This window comes from Cyclopterus lumpus, chromosome 8, assembly GCF_009769545.1.
Source record: "Cyclopterus lumpus isolate fCycLum1 chromosome 8, fCycLum1.pri, whole genome shotgun sequence".
Taxonomy (NCBI): Eukaryota; Metazoa; Chordata; class Actinopteri; order Perciformes; family Cyclopteridae; genus Cyclopterus; species Cyclopterus lumpus.
The window spans coordinates 14,646,921-14,668,398 of record NC_046973.1 but is presented as its reverse complement, the minus strand read 5'-3'; the positions used below and the strand labels follow the sequence as shown (position 1 = coordinate 14,668,398).

Below are 21,478 nucleotides of genomic sequence, written 5' to 3'. Positions count from 1 at the left end.
ATTTGTTTTAGGACATGCTATTAAAATGGAAAAATGCAAGTTCTGATTTAGGGTGTATTTTAATTTTCTGTTTAATATTGATATAACGTAGCCCTAATATTTACACAATAATTGTTATTATGAACGATGTATTTTTTATAAATATACGTCATGCATGGAATTTAAATGCAAGTATTGTGCTATTATTAATCTTCTATTCAAACGTTTCGGTGGTTCTACGATTTTACGACAGTATTACGGCCTTGATTTACGGCAGTATTTGACAGGCGACTCGAGCGCGGAATTTGTAAACAGAACCAAAGGTCTGCGTTTCTCCTCATGTTTTTTAATGAGATTTTTTTTTTATTTGACTTCGAGAAAATTGTTTTTATACTTTTTTTCTTTATCAAAGTGAAGGGAGTGCCGTTTTTCAACCAGGGACTACTTTTGTGTTCTTTAAAGTTTTGGGACACCATGGCTTTAGCTAGCTGCGTTAGCTAACATGCTAGCAGGCTGTCTGGAGGACCGCCGGCTTCTTCATGTGAGAGCTGCCAGGTATGCTCGTTTACCTTCTTGGGAGATCTTTGCTTCGATCCGGATTACAGCGGCCCGGGGTCCAGTCGAGGTGTTTCTGTGCGGCGCAGAGTGACCGGTATCCGGGCACATCGCAACCGGCAGACATGAACCGGAGCCGGGCTCAGATCAAGCGGGTCCTCTGCGTAGCCGAGAAGAACGACGCTGCCAAAAGCATCGCAGCGATCATGTCCAGCGGCACGTCCAGGAGGGTCAGTCATGTCAACAGATCATGTTATTATTAGTCAGCATAGTGCTGAACAAAGTCGTTCATGGACTGACAATATAAATTCACTTTATATGGTATTATTGATTCAAACTCTTCTAGGTATATTTTTCAATTTGTCGTTGGTTTTTCCTGTTCTGATTGTCTTCTTTCCCATTTTAGAGAGAGGGGATGTCAAAGTTTAATAAAATCTATGAGTTCGAATATCATCTCTTTGGTCAGGTGAGTGAATACAGTGAAATAATTAGATATGCTCACATGCACATGTATGTCTGTTCTGTTTGGGGTTTTACATATTTCTGATTTCTTTATCTCTCCGTCCTGCTCCAGAATGTGACGGTAACAATGACTTCAGTGTCGGGACATTTGCTGGGTCTGGAGTTTAAAGCACAGTTCCAGAAATGGTAAGTTGAAACTGGATTGTTGATGTTTGTTGTGGTATATTCAGAATCACACAGTATCATAACAACTGATTATCTTTATACCTTTTCTCTCCACAGGCACAGTTGCAATCCTGTGCTGTTGTTTGATGCTGAGGTAGAGAAGTACTGTCCAGAAAATATGAAACAAATCAAGGTATGTCATCCAAGGAGTCACAACAATATACATAAAACAATTATTTACTTTGTATTTAAATGAACATATGGGATCACTCTGTAGCCACATTATGTTATTGTGATGTTGATTAGTCATGATAATTTTGATAGTTTAAGTTTTGGGACCAGGATTTGTTCACAATATATAATCTTTTTCTTTTTGCATCGATAATCTTTTACTCTACATTTATAAAACCAGGATGTACCTTTTTGATGAGCCAGTCGGCAGCAGACAATGTACTTTCATTTCCTTTTCCTCTCTGCAGTAGCAGGCTACCATTTTCATTGAGAGGAAATAATGATGAATATGGATACTTGAAATAGATAAATATTCCTCTTTCCTTTCTCTTTTGTCCATTCTTTTCTCTGTCTCTCCAGCGGACACTGGAGAAAGAGGCGAGGCAGTGCCAGGCCATAGTCATCTGGACTGATTGTGACAGAGAGGGAGAAAACATTGGCTTTGAAATCATAGATGTCTGCAAAGCAGGTATGATAGTAACATGTGCGTTTTGTTTTTGTTTTTGTTGTTGTGTTGTGGCCGCAACTCACCGTGCATCTCTAAAAGTAATAATTCAACATTTGGGAAATACGCTTAATGCTGAGTTAGATTAAAAGATGTATTCTTTATTGTTTATTATACTCTATGTTTGTATGGTAGATGTAAAGCTGGTGCCAGAATACGGTTAGCTTAGCTTAGGATAAAGACCAAAAGCAGGGGAAAACACGCTGCCCAAAAACAACAAACTCTAAACACGTCGTAATTCACTGTCCAAAAACCAGAAAGTTGTGTTTTGTGTGTGTTTTTATGTTTCTTTTATAGTGAAGCCCAATTTACAAGTATTTCGGGCCAAGTTTTCTGAGATCACCCCCAACTCCATTCAGAGAGCTTGTGAGACCCTAATGGAGCCAGATGCTAACATCAGCGATGCTGTCGATGTCCGTCAGGAGCTGGACCTGCGAATAGGTACACCTAACTTTTAGTAATACATAGTGACACACTAATGCAGGTGAAATAGATCATTTTTTGTTATGAATTCTTTCATCATCATTCATCCTTCTACGCTGCCCTTTCATATTAATATGATCCCATCCTCTCTCCTCTGCTCAACTTCTCCAGGGGCATCCTTCACTCGATTCCAGACGCTCCGCCTGCAGAAGATCTTTCCAGAGTCTCTGGCCAATCAGCTGATCTCATACGGCAGCTGTCAGTTTCCCACTCTGGGATTTGTTGTGGAGCGTTTTAAAGCCATCCAGGCTTTCATACCTGAGACTTTCTACAAGATTAAAGGTACAAACACAGACACACACATATTGGTAGCATTCATGTCTTTAACTGATACTAACTCGCTCCTGTTTTTGTGAATGTCATCCCCTCTGTTATTTATGTGTGTCTTTGTCTCAGTGCTGCACAAGGTGGAGGAGGACACTGTCGAGTTCAGTTGGAAAAGAAACCGTCTCTTCAACCACACAGCTTGTCTGGTGCTCTACCAGATTTGCATGGAGGCAAGTTTGCATTCGTATGTTTTATGTCATGGTAGATATTTTGTTATGTTATGTACTTTGCTACTAGTTTGTTTTTGTGAATGGACGGTTGAAGGTCCTTTTATATTGGTCTAATTTCCTTTCTGGTGTCTGAAAATGCTAATTGATGAGATGATTTGAATGGCCATGAGGCTTGAACTAACTTACTGCCAGCTGCCGTTTCGAAACCACAACACAGACAAACTGTGTCTGCACAACACCAAATGGAAACTACCACTCTACATCTGTACTAATCTCATCAAACACAACATTATTAAAGATGTAAAGTCAAAAGAAGTAAGAGAACTGTTAGATTTGTACCACAGAAGTGTATTATGCCACTTTCAGTGACAACATATTTGATGCATAATGGTTTGCACATGTTGCTCTAAAACATTAAAAAAATGTTCTTAGAATAAAATGTGTAACCCTAAATAAAATGTCTTGCCACATCAGGTCGGAACATTATTTACTCTTTTCTCAATATCATCAGATCGTTTTTTACGCAATACCAGCTATTATGATGGTAGTGGAATGACAGTATCATTAATTGCTATTTTACTGTGATGAAGTCTGATAACTCAGCCACACTCATTATCACCCACACACAGCCAACGATATGTGTGTCTACTCTTTGGTGTAAATTCATCACCACATGTGTACCTCCTACTGCAGCTGGAGGACGCAGTAGTACATTTAAATGTGTGTTGTCAATCAGCCTAAATGAAATGGGCTAAAAGCCACATGTCGGAAGGTACACACCAGAATATCCTTTCCCTCATTTCCAGGATCCCATAGCAACAGTTACCTCAGTAACCAGCAAACCCAAGAGCAAGTGGAGACCGCTGCCTTTGGACACGGTGGTAAGAATATATAGCCTAGCAGTCAAACACACGCACTGTACACACACACACTGCATCTCAAAGCAAACCTGTTTATGGTATAATGTGTATGCAGTTAGTTTTTTTCAGTATTTTGTTCCAGCCTGAACAATCCTCTACATTTTGCGACCCTCAGGAAATGGAGAAACTTGCATCTCGGAAACTAAGAATAAGCGCCAAAGAGACCATGAAAATTGCAGAGAAACTGTATACCCAGGGGTGAGTGCATGTTAGGTAATCAGACTGCAAAGTATTGCTTTGGTCTGACCATATGCTCAACGTTATCAGTTTATCATCTCACAGTAGTTTCGATATTTCCTTTGAACTTGTTTCTGTCAGCTGGCTTGACGCCACCTTAACAGACTCTTTGTGGTGTCAGTGAAACAGTCAAATGCCTTTTTTGTTTACCTGGTTGTTTACCTCAAAGTTGTGACTATTTTTGTACATGGAAAGACACCAGTTCCCTTTTGAGTTTGGCTGTTTGAAGATGAATTGTGACGATATGTTTTTTCTTCTCAGGTATATCAGCTACCCCCGTACAGAGACAAACATTTTCCCCACAAACTTGACTCTCGGCCCCCTGGTGGAGCAGCAGACTCAAAACCCAGTCTGGGGAACGTTCGCCCAGCGCGTGATTGACCAGCCTGGGGGTCCCAACCCACGACAGGGCAAGAAATCTGACCAAGCCCATCCCCCCATACACCCCACCAAGCACTCCAGCACACTGCAGGTACGTCAGCAAAAACAGGAGCTCCGTTCGTGCAAATGTAGCTAAAGTGTCCTTGTTTACATTTTTGATCATAGTAAACAATCGTACCAAAATACACCCTCTGTTGGTAAATAGTGGCAAGTCGTTCTGCGTCCAAACAGTCCTTTTTAAAAATGTGTACAACAATACAATGGAAACAATATTTTAAAAGGTTTCACGGATCTCTTCTGTTTCTTCTGCGTCCAGGGCAATGAAGGACGTTTGTATGAGTTCATTGTCCGGCACTTCCTGGCCTGTGTATCCCAGGATGCTTTGGGGCATGAGACAGTGGTTGACATTGACATCGCCCAGGAGAGCTTCTCCACCTCGGGACTCATGATCATTGCAAGGAACTACTTGGACGTGTACCCGTATGACAGGTGGAGCGCTAAGGTAGTGTGTGTGTGTGTGTGTGTGTGTGTGTGTGTGTGTGTGTGTGTGTGTGTGTGTGTGTGTGTGTGTGTGTGAGAGTGTGTGTGTGAGAGTGTGTGTGTGAGTGATCTCGATCTCAGACTATGAACTTAATTCTCAAATACTTAACTAACTGGCGGCTTATTCTAAAGGCTTTCTAACTACTAAACTAAAAGGTTGTGTGTGGTTACAGTTGCCTGCTGCTAGCATGTGATACATCTGGTAAACCTGCTTTGTGTTTGCCAGGTGATTCCAGTGTATGAGCAAGGCTCTCAGTTCCAGCCCTCTGCAGTGGAGATGGTGGACGGACAGACGAGTCCTCCGCAGCTGCTCTCTGAAGCCGACCTCATATCCCTGATGGAGAAGCATGGCATCGGTACGCTGTGAACACACACAGACATGAGACAGATTGTTTTTTAACGTATGTGTTTTCAACCACTCACAGGTAATTGATGGTTTCCACAAAAGGTCTTTTCAATAAACTCCCATACCCATTAGTCAGATGTACGTGAAGCTAGGTACCAAATCATGTCACAGTCAACATCGTTTTTGAAATATAGTAAATGTTACTAAAACTTCTCAATTAAATATTCTGGGAAATGTAACTGAACATTTCTATATATAAATGATATACTGTTTTTGGCTCATTTCATTAATTTAATACCTGACAAATCAATATATTTGATCACACTAATGCACAAAGTAGAATAAAGCCCCTGCTCATAGATTTGCAACATTGTCTGCTACAGTCTAGTGCAACCAGAAGTATTAAAGAAAAAATACGGCCCTTTTCAGTTCAAGCTAACCTGGCAACAACTTAGGGACTCTTATGTCAAGTCAACTTTGACTTGTTCTTTGTCTCGTCTTAAAATGTCTATGAACTGTGTGTATATTACAGGCACCGATGCAACCCATGCAGATCACATCGAGACCATCAAGAGTCGCATGTATGTTGGCTTAACAGCTGATCAAAGGTTCTTGCCCGGAGAGCTCGGCATGGGACTGGTGGAGGGTATGTACACACACACACACACACACACACACTTCATATCGCGATACACAATGTGCCTCAATACATACATAGCATCCCTTACGTCTTTTCCCATCACTTAAGTGTGTGCGTGTGCGTGTGCGTGTGTGTGTGTGTGTGTGTGTGTGTGTGTGTGTGTGTGTGTGTGTGTGTTTTAGGTTACAACTCCATGGGATATGAGATGTCCAAACCAAACCTGCGTGCTGAATTGGAGGCTGACCTCAAGCTGGTATCAGAGGGGAGGAAGGACAAACGGAGCGTACTGCAGCACCACATCCAGAAATACAAGATCGTCTTCATCGAGTCCGTCAGGAAGGCGAAAAAGTGAGTCACAATTTAGTGTGGCGTAGATTTGTGTCTTTCTAAACCCAAATGGGCAGAACCGTGTCATGTTTTAAAATGACGGATCAGTTACACTCGTCCTAGAGTCACTGCGGGATGTTGGTTGTTGTGACCCAGGTAAATGGTCCTTTTCTGTTGTTGCCACAGGTTAGACGAAGCCCTGTCGCTATATCTGGGTGCAGCTCAGGAGATCCCTGAAGCAGAGCAGCAGGACATGGAGATGCCGCTGCCGGTAAGGAAGTGCCCTCACTGCGCGCGGGACATGGTGCTGAAGAAGAAGAGAGAAGGAAACAGGTGAGGTTACATTGTTGAGCGTTGATTGTCAGAATACTTTTTTTTTTTAAAGTGTGCCTGAAAAGGCAGGAGAGCAATCTAACGACAGCAAAGTATGCTTTGGAAAAATGGGCGGTAAATGGGTGAGAACAAGATTAAAATAGGCTCTCTAACACCGTCTGTCCTCCTGCAGTACGTACCTGTCCTGCACGGGCTACCCAGCCTGCAAGACGGCAGTGTGGTTCCCTGACACGGTGCTGGAGGTGAGCAGAGACGACAGCATCTGTCCCACCTGTCAGCCGCACCCAGTTCACATGTAAGTATTAATTTACTCGACCAATGTTAACATCAAACACAGGAAACCATTTAATCTGTCCAGTGAGTAAGTACAGTTTATTTTATGTAGCACCTTTCATAGATCATAAAGTGCACTACAAGAATTAAAATTAAAATGAGACCATAAAAACTGTAAAAGAAAGTAACCGGTTTCCTTGTTTACCTTGAACACACACCTTTCATTTCTTAGATTAATGACAAGTGTGTGTAGGTGCCGCTTCCTGTGCAAACACAACAACAAACAGCAGATTAGGCTCTCAGTGGCTTCAGCAGTGCAAGAAACGTGTCAAAATTCTCATTTACACAAGTGGGCGTTAACCCCTTGAGCACGTGCCTCTGCTCAACACAAATATAGGACACGAGCATCGAGCCAAAGAGCTCCACACCAGCATCTGTTTCCATAGCAACCAATCTGGTACAGAGCTCAAAGTTGAACTACAGCCTTTTACTCTAAGAAAATAAAACAGTTTTAAAAAAAAAAATCAGATTTCACCCAGCAGTTTCAGCATGTTGTATAACTGTTAACAGCAGATGTGTCCAATAATAAACTCTTTCCTGCCTCGGCCTTGTCACTGGTCGCTACAGCAACGCGCTGCATTATTCAAACTTTTGTTGAACGCGCACACATTTTGAAAGGCAGGCTCCTTCAACCGCTTTTTGTGTGTGCGCGCGCATGTGTGTGTGAGAAATATAACTTTTGCAATTAATTAAATATTCACTTAGAAACTTTGTGTCAATACTGGGGTTCTTTAACATTTTGTTTCCTGTGTGTCCGACACTCTACAGGTTAAAGTTAAAGTTCCGCAGGGGAAGCCTCCCTCCCATGATGCCTTTGGAATTTATTGGCTGCATTGGTGGATGTGACGAGACGCTCAGAGAGGTGCTGGACCTGAAGTACCTTCGGGCAGGGGGAGGAGGTGGGATGGGTGGAGGAGGCGGAGGAGGTGGGATGGGAGGAGGAGGCGGAGGAGGTGGGATGGGTGGAGGAGGAGGAGGAGGAAGAGGAGGCGATCCTCGTCCACCAACTCCAAGGCCCCCCAGACCGCCAAGATCAAATCCTCTTCCTTCCCTTCCCCCGGTCCCCTCCTGGACCCCGCAGCCACCACCTCCAGCAGGGGGCGGTGGTGTCAGTGCAGACGGCAACGGTGATGCCATTGTGTGTAACTGTGGTCAGGATGCACTCCTCCTAACCGTGCGCAAAGACGGACCCAACCAAGGTCGGCAGTTTTACAAGTGCAACGCTGGCAGCTGCAACTTCTTTCTGTGGGCGGATCAGCCAAGTCAGCAGGGGGAGCCGCGGAGTCAAGGTCCCCCGCTGCAAGCCCCACCGAGGATCTCTGTGGGGTTCCGAAACCCCCCCGGAGGAGGCAGAGAGCAGGAAGGGGGTGCAGGAGGACATGCGGGACAGACGATGTGTAACTGTAATGAGGCAGCGGTGACACGCACGGTGCAGAAGGACGGTCCCAACAAGGGCCGGATGTTCCACACTTGCGGGAAACCAAGAGACCAGCAGTGTGGCTTCTTCCAGTGGGCTGATGAGAATGAACCTCCACCAGGCAAGGCTCACACACACACACACACACACACACACACACACACACACACACACACACACACACACACACACACTAATCAACTGCAACACTCCTTTTCACATTTTCAGAGGCCTGAAATGAACATTCTTTGATTGGGACATTTTTAACTATGCTAGCAGGGGAACTTAAGATTGTCAGTGACAGTTCACCCTTTTGGTCCAGACTGAAACATCTTTATTAGAAAGTGAGCTACTGCCATGAAGTCTGTTAGACATTCATTCGCCCCTCAGGATGAATTGAAATGGATTGCTATTGGACGATATTTAGTACTAAAAATAGATAACTGAATCACTTTCGTTGCATTAAGGAATATAGTCGCCTGTCGCAGCATAAAACTGTCAGAGAGTTTCAGCTCTGTTACTATCAGCTGTGCGGCTTAAAAAGGGACTTTTAAAAAATCCATCTTCAAATGTTTCTTCGATTTCGCTTTGTGTTGCTCATCAGATCATTAAATTTTCTCTTTCCCTTGCGTCACAAGCAAACTCCAAGTCAAATTAAAGGGAAGGATACTCATTCATACGATGTTAAATCTTTTACTGCATTAATCTGTCTGTCAGATAATTGACACCATGAGCCTAGACTCATCTAATGCTTTCTGTGTGCATGTTGTGTGTGTGCGTCAACACGGTTTATTCAGAACCTCTCAATGCGAGCAACTAGCGGAAAAGATGTACAGAGATTAAAAAAAAAACGGAGAGAGAGAGATCCTCCTCACCTACATCTTTATTTAATGATAAGAAGAGCTGTCACGATTCACAAACACTTCCACAGAGACCTCAAGGCGTCTACTTACCCAGTTGACTCGGTGCCGCGAGTCCCAATGTGCACAAAATCATACTCTACCCACCTAATGTTGTGTTTGGTCTCTCTTCCCCGTGTCAGGTGTGTATGGTGGTGGATTTAATAATGGTGGAGACGCAGGGAAGAAGGGAAGGAAGGTCATGGGCGATGCCACCGCGAACAAACCAGCTGCAAGGAAACCGCGTACCTGCGGCATCTGCCACATGCCGGGACACACCCGAGTCACCTGTCCCCAGCGGTGACCGCCGCCTTAAGACACTGTGTGGGTTTGCTGAGTCAGGTTTCATTTTTCAAATATGCTCAACTTGGATTGTAAGAACTTCTTAACGGGGTGGACCTCTTTTTCTGGAATATGAGAATATAAACAAGACCCTGTATGCTGCCTGCAAAGTTACATGTTGATGACCAAGAAGACTAAAACAGCTTTGAGCACAATGACTAAAGTCATACAATGACCCCGGCTCAAACTTACTCAGAAATTGTTTTACCCATTCACATTTGTTCAGCACAATGACAACTCTGTTGTATATTAAAAAAAAGGGGCGGGGGGGGGTCTGAGACATTTTGTGTCTTAAGTCCTTTTCTTTCTGTTTTTAACTAGCTCTAATTTCTCAGTTCTCCTCAGATCTGCAGTGTGCTTGTTCAAGAATAATGGCTCTTTTCTCCCTGGGAGGAAAGTTAGAGGTCATGTTGGGGTCCAGTTATTTTTTGTAGTAATAACATTTTAGGAAATGCTCATATTTGCTCTCTTGCCAAGAGTGAGATAAGAAGATTGATACCACTCCTGAGTCTGTAAAGTAAATATGATCTAACAGCCAGCAGTTAGCTTAGCTTAGCATTAAGATTGAAAGACTAAAGAGTCACAGGAGGAGGGTTTATTATATATTTATTATTATTATTATTATTATTAATAATTATAATATTATATAACATAGAGGCTATATATATAAATGTTTCCCAAAATATTGAACTTAATAGTGCAGTATTTGTGAGCACTACATTGAGGATAGAACTAGTTTAACACTGGTCGGTGTACGTGACCTGGTTGTGGTCCTGAATCTAATGAATCATTGTGTTTATCTGTATTTACAAACCTTGACTGAAATTGGTTTAAAAGGGTTATTCTGCCACAGGAGCACTGCGGGCTGTAATGATTAAATGTTTATTTTAAAGAAAACATATTTGCACACAGTTTCTTAATAATTGCTAGCTGTGACAGCGTGTGTGTGTGTGTGTGTGTGTGTGTCGTCATGGCAAAATGTGACAGAATGAGACACCGACTGCAGCAGGAACTTCCACAGAAGAGGATTAGAGTACTTAGTTGTTTGTATTTCTGTTCGTCTGTCTTTGTTTCTTGCACGGTGGAGAAAGACGGTCACAAAACTTTCCAGGAGTTTGAGAGGTTCGAAGATGGGTGTGGTCCAAGCAAAGAAGTAGTAGGGTGCTACTTTACACCTGGTGGAATTTGGCATCACAGCTGGTGTGATTCCAACCATTGACTGAATGATATATGAACGTAGTCTCCGTGACGTCTGCCGTGGGTTTCTGAAGAGTTCAAAGCGTGCTCACGTTTGGGTTTCATCATTGTAACCGTCACTAAGGGTCTTAAACAGTAGTCCGGGCTTTTACAGTTCATTTTTTACACAGTGCTCTTTGGAAGAAACATTGTGAAAATAAAGGGTGCACAAAAAGATTGTCAGTACCAAGGATTTCTATTTCATTATTGACAAATTCAAATAAACATAAATGTACAGTAACCTGGTTATTTATATCTTTACAGTCATGACTGAGGTTAATTTTGGTTTCAGGTTTTGGTATTTTTCTCTTGGTTCCACTGGTTTTGGTTTCATCTTGAGTCTTCAAACCTTCATCCAGCTAAACTCAAAACGTCTTTCTTGTTGCTTTACATAGTAAATGTAAATAGTTATATGAAGAAAATCCTATGTACCTAATGTCATTTGCTAAACCCAATTAGCTCAAATAACTTACTGTAGTTTCATCTGTTCAAATAGAGCAAAAGGGGGCTTATACGATCATCATATTTCACCTTTTACTTAAGTAGCCATACCACATTGCAGAAATACTGTATTGCAAATATATGTTCAGCTTTCAAAATATTACTACAATCCTTCCTTCTGACTAGTGGACTATTCCTACAATCCTGCCCTCTGACTAGTGTAATATTACTACAATCCTTCCCTCTGACTGTAGTGGACTATTAATTCCTACAATCCTTCCCTCTGACTAGTGTAATATTACTACAATCCTTCCCTCTGACTGTAGTGTAATATTACTACAATACTTCCCCCTGACTATAGTGTAATATTACTACAATCCTTCCCTCTGACTTTAGTGGAATATTCCTACAGTCCTTCTCTCTGACTGTATTGGACTATTCCTACAATCCTTCTCTCTGACTATAGTGTAATATTCCTACAATCCTTCCCTCTGGCTGTAGTGTAATATTCCTACAATCCTTCCCTCTGACTGAATTGGACTATTCCTACAATCCTTCCCTCTGACTGTAGTGGAAGATCCAAACTCTCCCCCAGTGACTGATCCTGCTGACATGCACACAATATGGCTCAAACTGACAACCCAATGGTGAATGGTAACTGCTGCATTAAATATTTCCCTAAACACATCATCCACGTTCCCGAAAGCCTGCCAGATAAAGTTTGTGCTTCGTGTTTTACTGCAGGATTTGGAAGGTTTTTATTTTCCCAGAAGTGCTGCCTAATGACGATCCAGATGTGCCAGATGAAGTACAAGCCCCCCCCCCCCCTTCCCCCCCTTCCAGGACAAAAGGGAAGTAAATCAGAAACGCATGGATTCCCGGTATGAGCCTGTAAGTTACCCTGCTGCCCCCCCCCCCCCCCCCCCTCACTCTCTGTTATTATTCCAGAGAAGTGGCGGTGATCTTCTTACCGTCACGTTTGGTGAGTCATGCGTGAGTCATAACATGTGGGTGGGAGTGAGCGCTGCCGTGTTGTTTTCTTTTTTTTCTTGCCTCTCCATCCTCAGATCCCGACTCCGCTACTGTAGTATCCGGGCAGATAACAAGTCATGTGATTTGGCGTGTTTCTTTTCTGAATTGCTGCGAAAAACCTCCTATTTACGGGAAAAAGATGCTGTTGTCATCCCGTATTACTTTCTTTTTAAAGTGGCACCGCCGGTCCCAGTTGGAGCCGGCTGCACACGACAAAGCGCAATAAGTACGTCTCCATATCCTTTATCCCGAAGATGCAGGATCATGGTGCAACATCACCACAGTAACCCGTTAGTCCTACACCTCTTGTAAGAATGTTGAAGGAGTAATATAGCATCAACTAAAAGGGGACGCTAGTATTTATTAGAATGTTTTAACTCCACTTTACTACTCAGCCTGTGAAAAATGTAAATCATTTGTAGTACGTCATCTGTGTCTCTGAAGGGAGCTTGACTAAAGTTTGACAAAATAACCTTGGGCTTGAGGCTAGAAGTTCTACTAGAAACTGCATTTCAAACTGGAGGTGTGAAGTTTGAAAAGATGTATGTGGGTGTTTACCTATTTATATTTGATCTGTCTCTGTCCAACTACTTTCTGAATGTGACAGACAGAATCACTGAAGTATGCAAACACCAGTGAGGTAAAGAAGCTGCTATGTGTCCTATCGCATGCAAAGGCTTTTAATTTAAGAATAAAAGCCTTATGAGGGATGAAGCGTGATGATTTAAACAACTGTTTATGAGGCTGCAACTGTTTGTGTGTAATTTTTTTAAGATTGATTGGAACTTTCCCCCCCATGTTAATATTTATTAATATGTCTGGCTGTCTGTAATAAGAGCTTACTTAACTGATTATTTGGGGTTTTTGGATAATTGATAATGAAAATAATCCTTAGTCACAGCCATATACACCTAAAGATAGATATTTTTTCTTTTAAAGCCTATAATTAGTATAAAATTATTTTACTCCACAAACTATAAAACCACAAATTCTATATATCACTATTAAAATATTGTTGGAATATTGTAGGACGTTTCTGGTTTAGTTGTTTACATAATCTCAGGACTAGTAGGTCAAAGGTCACAGTTGGGTCAGTGGAGGTGGATTTAGCCCTGAGCTGTCCGTCAACTCTTCCTGTTGTCATATCATCATCATCATCATTCATCATCATCATCCAGCTTTTCTGCCGTCGCCTTAGAAACTGTTGCCATGACACCCAATGTCCGTAAGTGATGCAAGTGTTCCAGGTGCAGAGAGACAGTGGACCGTGTGTGTGTGTGTGTGTGTGTTGGTTTGGAGTTACAGCAAGTTTTACTGTAAACTGATCCACACCACCCTCCATGAAAGATAATAAGAAACTGGCTCCGGGCCTTTATTTTCCACATCAGTCCCTTTACCTTTGTGAGCTGTCCCCACCTGGGGGGATGGACGAGTACACGTTCAGGTATGCAGTTAGATGAGTGTGTGTCATAAGTGCCTGTGACCAAACCACCAAACTTGGATTTTAAGAATCAGTCCTATCTAATAAACGTTGGCTGCAACAAATAAGCGGTCATTATCGTCACTGAGATCTTCATCTGGTGTTGTGCTGCCTTATTTCGAGCTGCTTAGCATACAGGATGTAAAATGTAGATTTCCAGTCCGTGTTTAGCTGTTTAGTTCCATATTTGGATCAAACACGGCTGGAGAGCTGACCGTCTCCACCACAGTGAAGCAACTCTTTCATTTCCATTGTAGATTCTGATCTTTTCCTGCCTTCACGGTTGTTACATAAAAATACACAAGCTCTTACTCCGTTGCATGCTCAGCGCTGGAGTTCAGTGGTTTAACTGAACAGACTCATTTGACTGTGTTTCACTTCTGAAAGAGCAGAGTGCCTTTCTATCGAACATATTCGCCCTTGAAGCTGTGGTTGGGTTTGATATGGTCTTCTGTTTGTTCATATCGTAAAGGAATAGTTTGACATTTTGGGAAATAGGCATATTTTCTTTCTGGTGTAAATGTAAGGTTTTGTTTAGCATGAACACTGGAAACAGGGGAACAAAACAATACCATTTCCTCATGCTAAGCTAAGCTAACCAGCTGACCGGCTCCATCTGACTCTGCATATACCCCAATAAGCATATTTCCCAACATATTTATTTAAAGAAATATGTAACGCTTTGACAATGACTGTAATAAAACAGTCATATCACATTTGATCTTCCTGAAAAATGAGGCTTTAAAAACAAGTTTATCCCTGAAATAAAACCTGAGTGGATTGATTTGAAGTGTCCTCGCCTCTGAACTGGACAAATAGCGATATATATTTTTTTTAATTCTCTACTCCCGCCCCTAACTTAACATAATAACCTTGACCCGCCCCCCTTCCTTTTTCCTCTGTCCCCTTTCTGCACTCTGCTCCAATTTGCCCACGAGGCCGCGCACGCACACTGGGGGCCCGGCACTACGCAATGGAAAGGCGGCGCGCCCGACTTAAAGGAGCGGGTTGTCCTGAGCCGTGTTGATGTGTCGCAGATTTTAAAACGTGAGGCAGGCAGCTAGAGTTTGGAGGGAGGGAAGCGCGGAGCAGCAGCCTTTCAACGCAAGTGTTCACAGCTGGGGCAAACGGACGCGCTTGGACTTCGAGGCTTTTAAAAACAACATTTCCCTCCCGTCCTCTAAGCCGAGGCTATTTTTATTTTTTATTTCATCACTTCGGCGACAGCAGCAGAGACACAGTTTGAGTCTTGTTTTGGAGCGTGTGGAGCAGCACGCGGCGATGGAGCTGTCATCAGTGGGAGACCAAGTGTTTGCTGTGGAGTCAATAATAAAGAAGAGAGTGAGAAAGGTAAGAGAGACGACTAATAATACACTCCATTTAACTTACATAACTTATATTCCCGTGTTGTTGTTGTTGTTGTTGCTTTATCCCATTACGTGTCATCCGCTGTCCTCGTGCACAACAAAACTATAGGCATACGCACTTCCCACATAGGTTACGCAAAAGCAATGTTGGGACTCATCTATGCTTTTAATTAACTGCATACAGTTTCAAAATTGTTGGCAAGCCACGGGTCGCATCCCGTAACCTCCACGTGCAGCAGCCGGGATGCTGCAGCAGGACGCGTGTTTTGAAGGAGCCTACGCAGCTGTAGTAAAATGGAAAAGGGGGTGTGTGTGTGTCCTGGAAGCGGGTACGCGGGCAGTGTGCGCAGTTGATTTAAGTTACGCCAGCGAGCAGCTCAGAATCGGTGTGAAACTGCGACGTAATGTCACACTAAATGCTGCGTAGTGGTGACCAATTTTAAAAAAAATGTATTTTTGTTCAAACAGTGGGGGAGATCTGGACTCATAACGAGTGAGCGCCACATTGTCGTTATTGATACAGCACGTGCACATACAGTGCACATACTAATCTGTAACATAGATGAAATAGTGCGACATCACCTTCATGTAATAGCCGGTCCATAAGCCGTTATACATTTTAGATTGATACGATAACATGATGAAACTATACGCACGAGGAGCACTGTTATTTTTCCACCGGGGATGTTGTGATCATTATTTCGTGCTCGCTGGTTGAACGTTGCGCAACGCCACGTTGTTTACATGTCCCCGTGGCCCCACCTATCCCCGCCGCTGGTGTAATGTTCTACAAGGAGCCCGTACATTCTGGAAAGAGCTGCTGTGGGAGGCAGCCATGTGTGGTCACGTCACCAGCGATGCAAGAGAAACAAGCTGCTGTTTGGAGGCCGCCCAGCCCCGCTGTCATTGACGTCATCCCTCCGAAAAACACCATTTGATAGAGAGGAGGATGTCCATGGCCCTCCCTCCTCTCCTCACACCACATTTTAAAGTGGCAGGCGTCATTTTCCCATCGCGCACGCTTGCTCCTGCATCCCACTGAAGCAGGTTTAAAAATATGGGTTGTGTGAATGGGTTCTGCTGCTTCTCCTCTAAGCGCCCCCCCCGCCCTCTCTCTCCATGTCTCTTCAGGGTAATGTGGAGTATCTACTGAAATGGCAGGGATGGTCCCCAAAGTGAGTAAGCCTTGAGTCATCATCCAGTGACCTCATCCTTCCAATATAAACTCAGTAGCCTTTTTAAAATATGCTCTTTGATACTTGAGCACCATGACCGGGGAAGATGGACAGACAGACAGACTTATTTGAATGTATGTGTTGTATTGGCAGGTACAGTACTTGGGAACCAGAGGAGAATATTTTGGACCCGCGCCTGGTCCTGGCCTACGAAGAGAAGTGAGTAATATTGGAGTGTTTTTTATGCTTGCAAAGCACTTTTGGTGTTTTTTCTTTTTGTTCTTACGCTCACAATCTGTTTCTCTTTGCACTTTGTCTCTGTCCTCTCCCGCCCCTTTGTTCCTACCTCTCTCTCCAAGTCAGGAGAAGATCAGAGCTCTGGCCTATCGCAGGAAAGGTCTCAGACCCAGGAGGCTCGTCCTGCGGGTAGCAACACTTTACCTCCCTAAATGTCCTTTGTGTCACAAACTTGTCCATCAAATGCCTTTTGATGGCAGAATTGTAACTGGAAACACAGTGCAGTGGTTGTCTTAACATGAACACATCAATGATTCCATGTGTTAACCTCTGTCACCTTTTCTCTGCCCCAGAATATCTTTGCCATGGACCTCCGCAGCGCCAACAAGGTCTTAGAGAAGCCCCCCCCTCGACTGCGTCTCTCCCTCACCCGCTCCATGAGTACAGATGTGGACACAGGCGAGCGGGGCAGCCTTTACCAACGCCTAGCCAGGAGGAAGATTAAGCACAGGGTGTCCAAACGAGGGCTGGAGGGACCCTCAAACAAAACCATCCTTCCACTGAGGAAGACAGAGGAGCCCATTGAGGAGGACTGGTGCGGCACCAGTGAAGAGGAGAAGCAGGAATCTGAAGGCACCACCGAGGAGATACACGAAGACAGTTTATACGGTTGGTTTATCAAGTTAATCACTCAGAAGTTCATTAGTTCGGTCCTGGACCTTTGGCCTTTCACAATAAACAAAGTGTGTATTTGTTGTGTCTTTCAGGGGAGTCAGAGTGCAGGTCCCCACCCTTGCTGGAGCGACAGGACTTGGTGATGGAGATGGTGGAGAAGGCGGATGCCGACCTGACAGCGGTAGGTGCACAGACATGGGGAGACATGCCACCTGAAACGAGACCGAACCAAACGTTTGCGCGCGACCAATCAAAAGACAGTTGCTCGGTGCCTGAGGCCGTAACGGAAGACAAGGTTTCCGTGGGCGACAGGTCAGATTGGGACGAGGAGGGCGTGGAGTCAGGGTCGGAGTGTCCCAGATTAGAGAGCGACAGCACGGCCTCTGTGATAGTGAGCGCTAAGAGCAGTGAGGCGGCAGGTGACTGCGCCACCACCGAGGAGACGAAGGAGGAAGCGAGTGGCGACAATCAGAGTGTTACTACAACGACGACGACGGCGCCAGGCAGCCAGGGTGCTCCCGCTGCAGTAGAACATCCCGAGAAGGTGATTTCTACAGAGGTGACTATCAACTGTCTGACAGTGACTTTTAAAGAAGCCTCGGTGGCTGAAGGCTTCTTTAAGGACTATTAAACGAGAGCTCAAAATAACTAGACTTGCCACTCATTTTGTACATGTAAATAGTTGCGTATGTCCAGTAATTCCTCATGTTTACAAAGCTACACTCATTTCCTACTGAGTTCAATGAAGACATTGTTGCCTTTTGAATAGAACAAAATGAGTGGTAATTTTATCATTGGGGCTCCTCTATTAGACGTGATAGGAAGCCCGAGGTCCCCAAAAAAATTTCCTCAAATCATCCATTGCAATCCAGCAGACTAAATGGATCTCAGTGGCGGGTTTCGTTCCCGGGGTCACTTGATTCACTGAGAGCAGGAGACAAATGCTGAGACAGCAAACGTAACACTCCACATTACTACTTCCATGCAGCTACTTTCTCCAGAGGTCCTCAGTGCTTTCCAGCCAGAGATTGGTCACACACTCAAATCTGTTCTCGGGGGGCCCGTTTCAGTTGCTCCTCTTTCTTACGAATAATGTTTTGTAAAGATGTTTCAGTATTTGCACAGAGATAACTGCATGCCCTGTCAGTCTATGCCACACATGCACAAAGCCCTGTCCTGTAGTTTGTTGAAGAGGTTTATTTCTGTCACAAAAGAAATAAAACAAAGAGAAAGAATTAATGCCTTCTGCTTAGATGAAGTTCTGCATTTAGAGGAGGCCGGATGCACAAAAAGAAATACACAGTTGTGTTTGCCGTCTGTCTGTCCTTTTATTTTTCAAGTATGAAATGCTACCTGGTTCTATTTTTGTATTACCAATTGATAGTCTGCTCTTTTCACTAGCCTTTGTGCATTTCAAAAGAGGATATCAGTTTACACTGCTGCCGTTCTGCTGTGTACAAATGGAAGCAAATGTATGTTAGGTCAAACTGTAGTGAGCTATTATTTATTGCATGTCACATGTATAAGCTAAACTAACTTATGTCACTTATATGTGTCTTTCTCTGACAAAGATTAACTGTCAAACATGTCTTCTCTCTAAAAATAGTTTTTTATTTTGACCAATAAATATGTACTAAAATTACTGTCTTCTGGAGCATATTTATCACGTGGGAGCACTGCAAGTACTTTTAATGTACATAAAATATCAGATGGTGGGTTTAGGAAAGCTCACATCACAGCCCTTCAACACAGTTTTCCTTCTCAAGTACTTTTCTTGTGTACTTATTTTACTCTGTACAAAATGCATTGAAGAACTGGGAGCATGAAGGCAATCCTGATATACAAATCCAGACATTCTGTTCCTGTTGGAACAATAATGTTCCTTTTCGTGCAACCCACTTGTACTTGTTTCAAAGATACACCGATTTTGTTTCGTGGTCAACAGCGCCCCCACATCCAGAAGTTTCCACAGTGTTGTAGTCAAGAACACGTTGTGACCAAGACCAGAGTCCCCCAGACTGAGAGGAGGGCATGACTTTGAGAGGTCTTTCCACTAGAAGTATATTTCGACTTTTTATGCCATTGTTTTTTTTTACCCACCGAGTAGCACTGCCTTGACAAAAGAGGGAGATGAACAGAACTATGCCATTTAACAAATAATGTATTCAACATTAGAGGAAAACTTAAGCCGACAGTGCGATGTGGAGTCTGTAACTTCAGAAGTGAAGATTATAGCACATGAAGGGAGAGTGCGTAGGGAACACAAATCATAACGTCGACCAAAAATAGTGGAGGAGGAAGAACCAGCGACTGAGCTCCAAAGAGGGGTTTTAGGAGAGAGCACTGGCACAAAGGGCCCAGGTGTGGCCACCTTTCTGATGCCCCTCTGCCACGCCCACCTCCAATACCTGCAAGGAAAGCAGCCACACAGACCAAGTGACAGGGCTGAGAGCGTCATCACCAATATACTACATTTTTATGCTTTTGACTTTTTCTACTGACACTTTGGACAGACTACACTGACTTTTTATATGACCTTTTTATGAAATGCTTTTTTTATTTGACATTTAAATTATATACAATGATTTTTGTTTGATTATATTATGCTATAACTTTTTTTTTTAAATACTACACTGACTTTAAAATTATGTTATGACATATACATATATGTATATACATATATATATACACACATATATATATATACATATATATACACACATATATATATATACACATATATATATGTACACATATATATATACATATATATATACACATATATACACATACATATATACGTACATATATATATACGTACATATATATATATACGTACATATATATACACATATATATACGTACATATATATATACGTACATATATATATACATATATATATTACATATATGTATATATGTACGTATATATATACGTATATATATATGTATGTATATATATATATGTGTATATATATACATATATGTATGTGTATATATATATGTATGTGTATATATATATATATATATATATATACGTATATATATATATACGTATATATATATATATATACGTATATATACATACATACATATATATATACATACATATACACATATATACATACACACATATATATATACACATATATATATATATATATACACATATATACATATCATATACACATATATATATACACACACACACATATATATATATACACATACACACACATATACATATATATATCTCCAGCATAGGTTACCATGGGGATCAACCTAGCCAGCTTCTTGACCCTGGAAATGCAGCGCTTAGGCCACAGAAAGCTGAACACACGAATGTCAATTCAAGTTACAGGTCCATAGTACTTTTAAAAGACATCTCATATTCACCAAATACAATCATATTTCCAAAAAACACACGAGATGCAGGACACTTCAATGTTGGTAATTTTCATTTTATTATAAAAAACAGTATTTGAGTCCACAGTTTGTGTTTCCTTTGTACAGTAAAAAATATTAAATTAACTCCCAAAGTTCTTAGCAGAAAGATAAAGAGGATGGAGTTTGCGGGAAGGGAGCGCAACTTCCCAGAGGGGAAGGTGAGGAGGACGGGGAGGGAATTTAAAGTCCAAGGGGAGCAGCAAAGGAGATGAGGCAGAAAGAGACAGAGACTTGACTGCTCACATCTCCTACTTTTCTCCTCGTTTCTGTGCAACACAGTTCATTTGGATCAAAATCCTCTGTTTACACCAAACAGCAGAATCCTAAAAACACTAAAAAGGAGCCCACCCCACCCATTTTTTTCCACATCCCAGCCCATGTACTCAAAATGTTTCAGGCACACAGGTATGCATTCCCCCTCCCCAAGCCTCCACCGCTCCATATGAAGTGTCTTTAAAGGAAGGAGTGCACACACATTCGAGGGAGAGGGCTTGCATGTTTGCGAGGGAAGAGTCCCCTCCAGCACGGTCGACGTTCAACACAGAAGCTGGCCGGGACGTCACGATAAGTCCGTTCAACATCTCAGTTCACAGCAGACCCTCAACCACTGCAATAAAATACTGACAATTATTCCCACCTGGACAAACCCAACTAAATACATCTAAATGTGAAATGAAATATTCACTACCCCAGTCATAACGGTCAATAACAAAAATATATTTCTATACGAATTGTAGCAGTCTCAGGGTACCCCCCCCCCCCCCAAGAGAAAACAATAAATAAAGTAAACCCAAAC

The 21,478-nt window shown here is 42.6% G+C and overlaps 3 protein-coding genes across 9 annotated transcripts in view; 2 read left to right on the top strand and 1 right to left on the bottom strand.

The window, feature by feature from the left end:
- The first annotated feature begins 148 nt into the window (after positions 1-148).
- top3a (DNA topoisomerase III alpha) lies at positions 149-11,005 on the top strand. The gene is made up of 20 exons (XM_034539799.1): positions 149-764; positions 941-1,000; positions 1,109-1,182; positions 1,279-1,354; positions 1,753-1,861; positions 2,195-2,338; positions 2,492-2,662; positions 2,777-2,877; positions 3,684-3,758; positions 3,913-3,995; positions 4,296-4,506; positions 4,732-4,917; positions 5,182-5,311; positions 5,834-5,947; positions 6,124-6,289; positions 6,455-6,601; positions 6,774-6,896; positions 7,703-7,833; positions 7,876-8,472; positions 9,394-11,005. Exons 1-20 carry the CDS (start codon positions 537-539, stop codon positions 9,552-9,554), a joined length of 3,087 nt encoding a protein of 1,028 aa, XP_034395690.1. The 5' UTR covers positions 149-536; the 3' UTR covers positions 9,555-11,005.
- Positions 11,006-14,684: 3,679 nt separating this feature from the next.
- cbx7a (chromobox homolog 7a) lies at positions 14,685-18,878 on the top strand. Of its 7 annotated transcripts, none has more exons than XM_034539430.1 (6): positions 14,685-15,131; positions 16,280-16,323; positions 16,477-16,542; positions 16,683-16,749; positions 16,914-17,229; positions 17,328-18,878. In XM_034539430.1, exons 1-6 carry the CDS (start codon positions 15,063-15,065, stop codon positions 17,864-17,866), a joined length of 1,101 nt encoding a protein of 366 aa, XP_034395321.1. In that variant the 5' UTR covers positions 14,685-15,062; the 3' UTR covers positions 17,867-18,878. The 7 variants fall into 7 exon arrangements, with proteins under 7 accessions (XP_034395321.1, XP_034395322.1, XP_034395323.1 ...); XM_034539431.1 differs by having other exon boundaries at positions 16,473-16,542; positions 16,687-16,749; XM_034539432.1 differs by lacking the exon at positions 16,280-16,323 and having other exon boundaries at positions 16,687-16,749.
- A 1,800-nt stretch (positions 18,879-20,678) lies between these two features.
- Positions 20,679-21,478, bottom strand: part of ep300b (E1A binding protein p300 b) — a 31,580-nt gene continuing 30,780 nt past the window's right edge. The window contains exon 31 of the mRNA XM_034539600.1: positions 20,679-21,478. This exon is cut by the window's right edge and continues 4,056 nt beyond it. The gene's annotated coding sequence lies outside the window, so the exon portion shown is untranslated.

What these genes read in the sequence shown, in the direction of transcription:
- top3a (XM_034539799.1), top strand. Translation starts at nt 537, where the DNA reads ATGCTCGTTTACCTTCTTGGGAGATCTTTGCTTCGATCCGGATTACAG. An exon ending in GATGGAGAAGCATGGCATCG is followed by an intron (nt 5,312 to 5,833) that starts GTACGCTGTGAA and finishes TGTATATTACAG; the next exon opens with GCACCGATGCAACCCATGCA. An exon ending in CCTTCGGGCAGGGGGAGGAG is followed by an intron (nt 7,834 to 7,875) that starts GTGGGATGGGTG and finishes GGATGGGAGGAG; the next exon opens with GAGGCGGAGGAGGTGGGATG.
- cbx7a (XM_034539430.1), top strand. Translation starts at nt 15,063, where the DNA reads ATGGAGCTGTCATCAGTGGGAGACCAAGTGTTTGCTGTGGAGTCAATA. An exon ending in TAAAGAAGAGAGTGAGAAAG is followed by an intron (nt 15,132 to 16,279) that starts GTAAGAGAGACG and finishes ATGTCTCTTCAG; the next exon opens with GGTAATGTGGAGTATCTACT. An exon ending in TGGCAGGGATGGTCCCCAAA is followed by an intron (nt 16,324 to 16,476) that starts GTGAGTAAGCCT and finishes TTGTATTGGCAG; the next exon opens with GTACAGTACTTGGGAACCAG.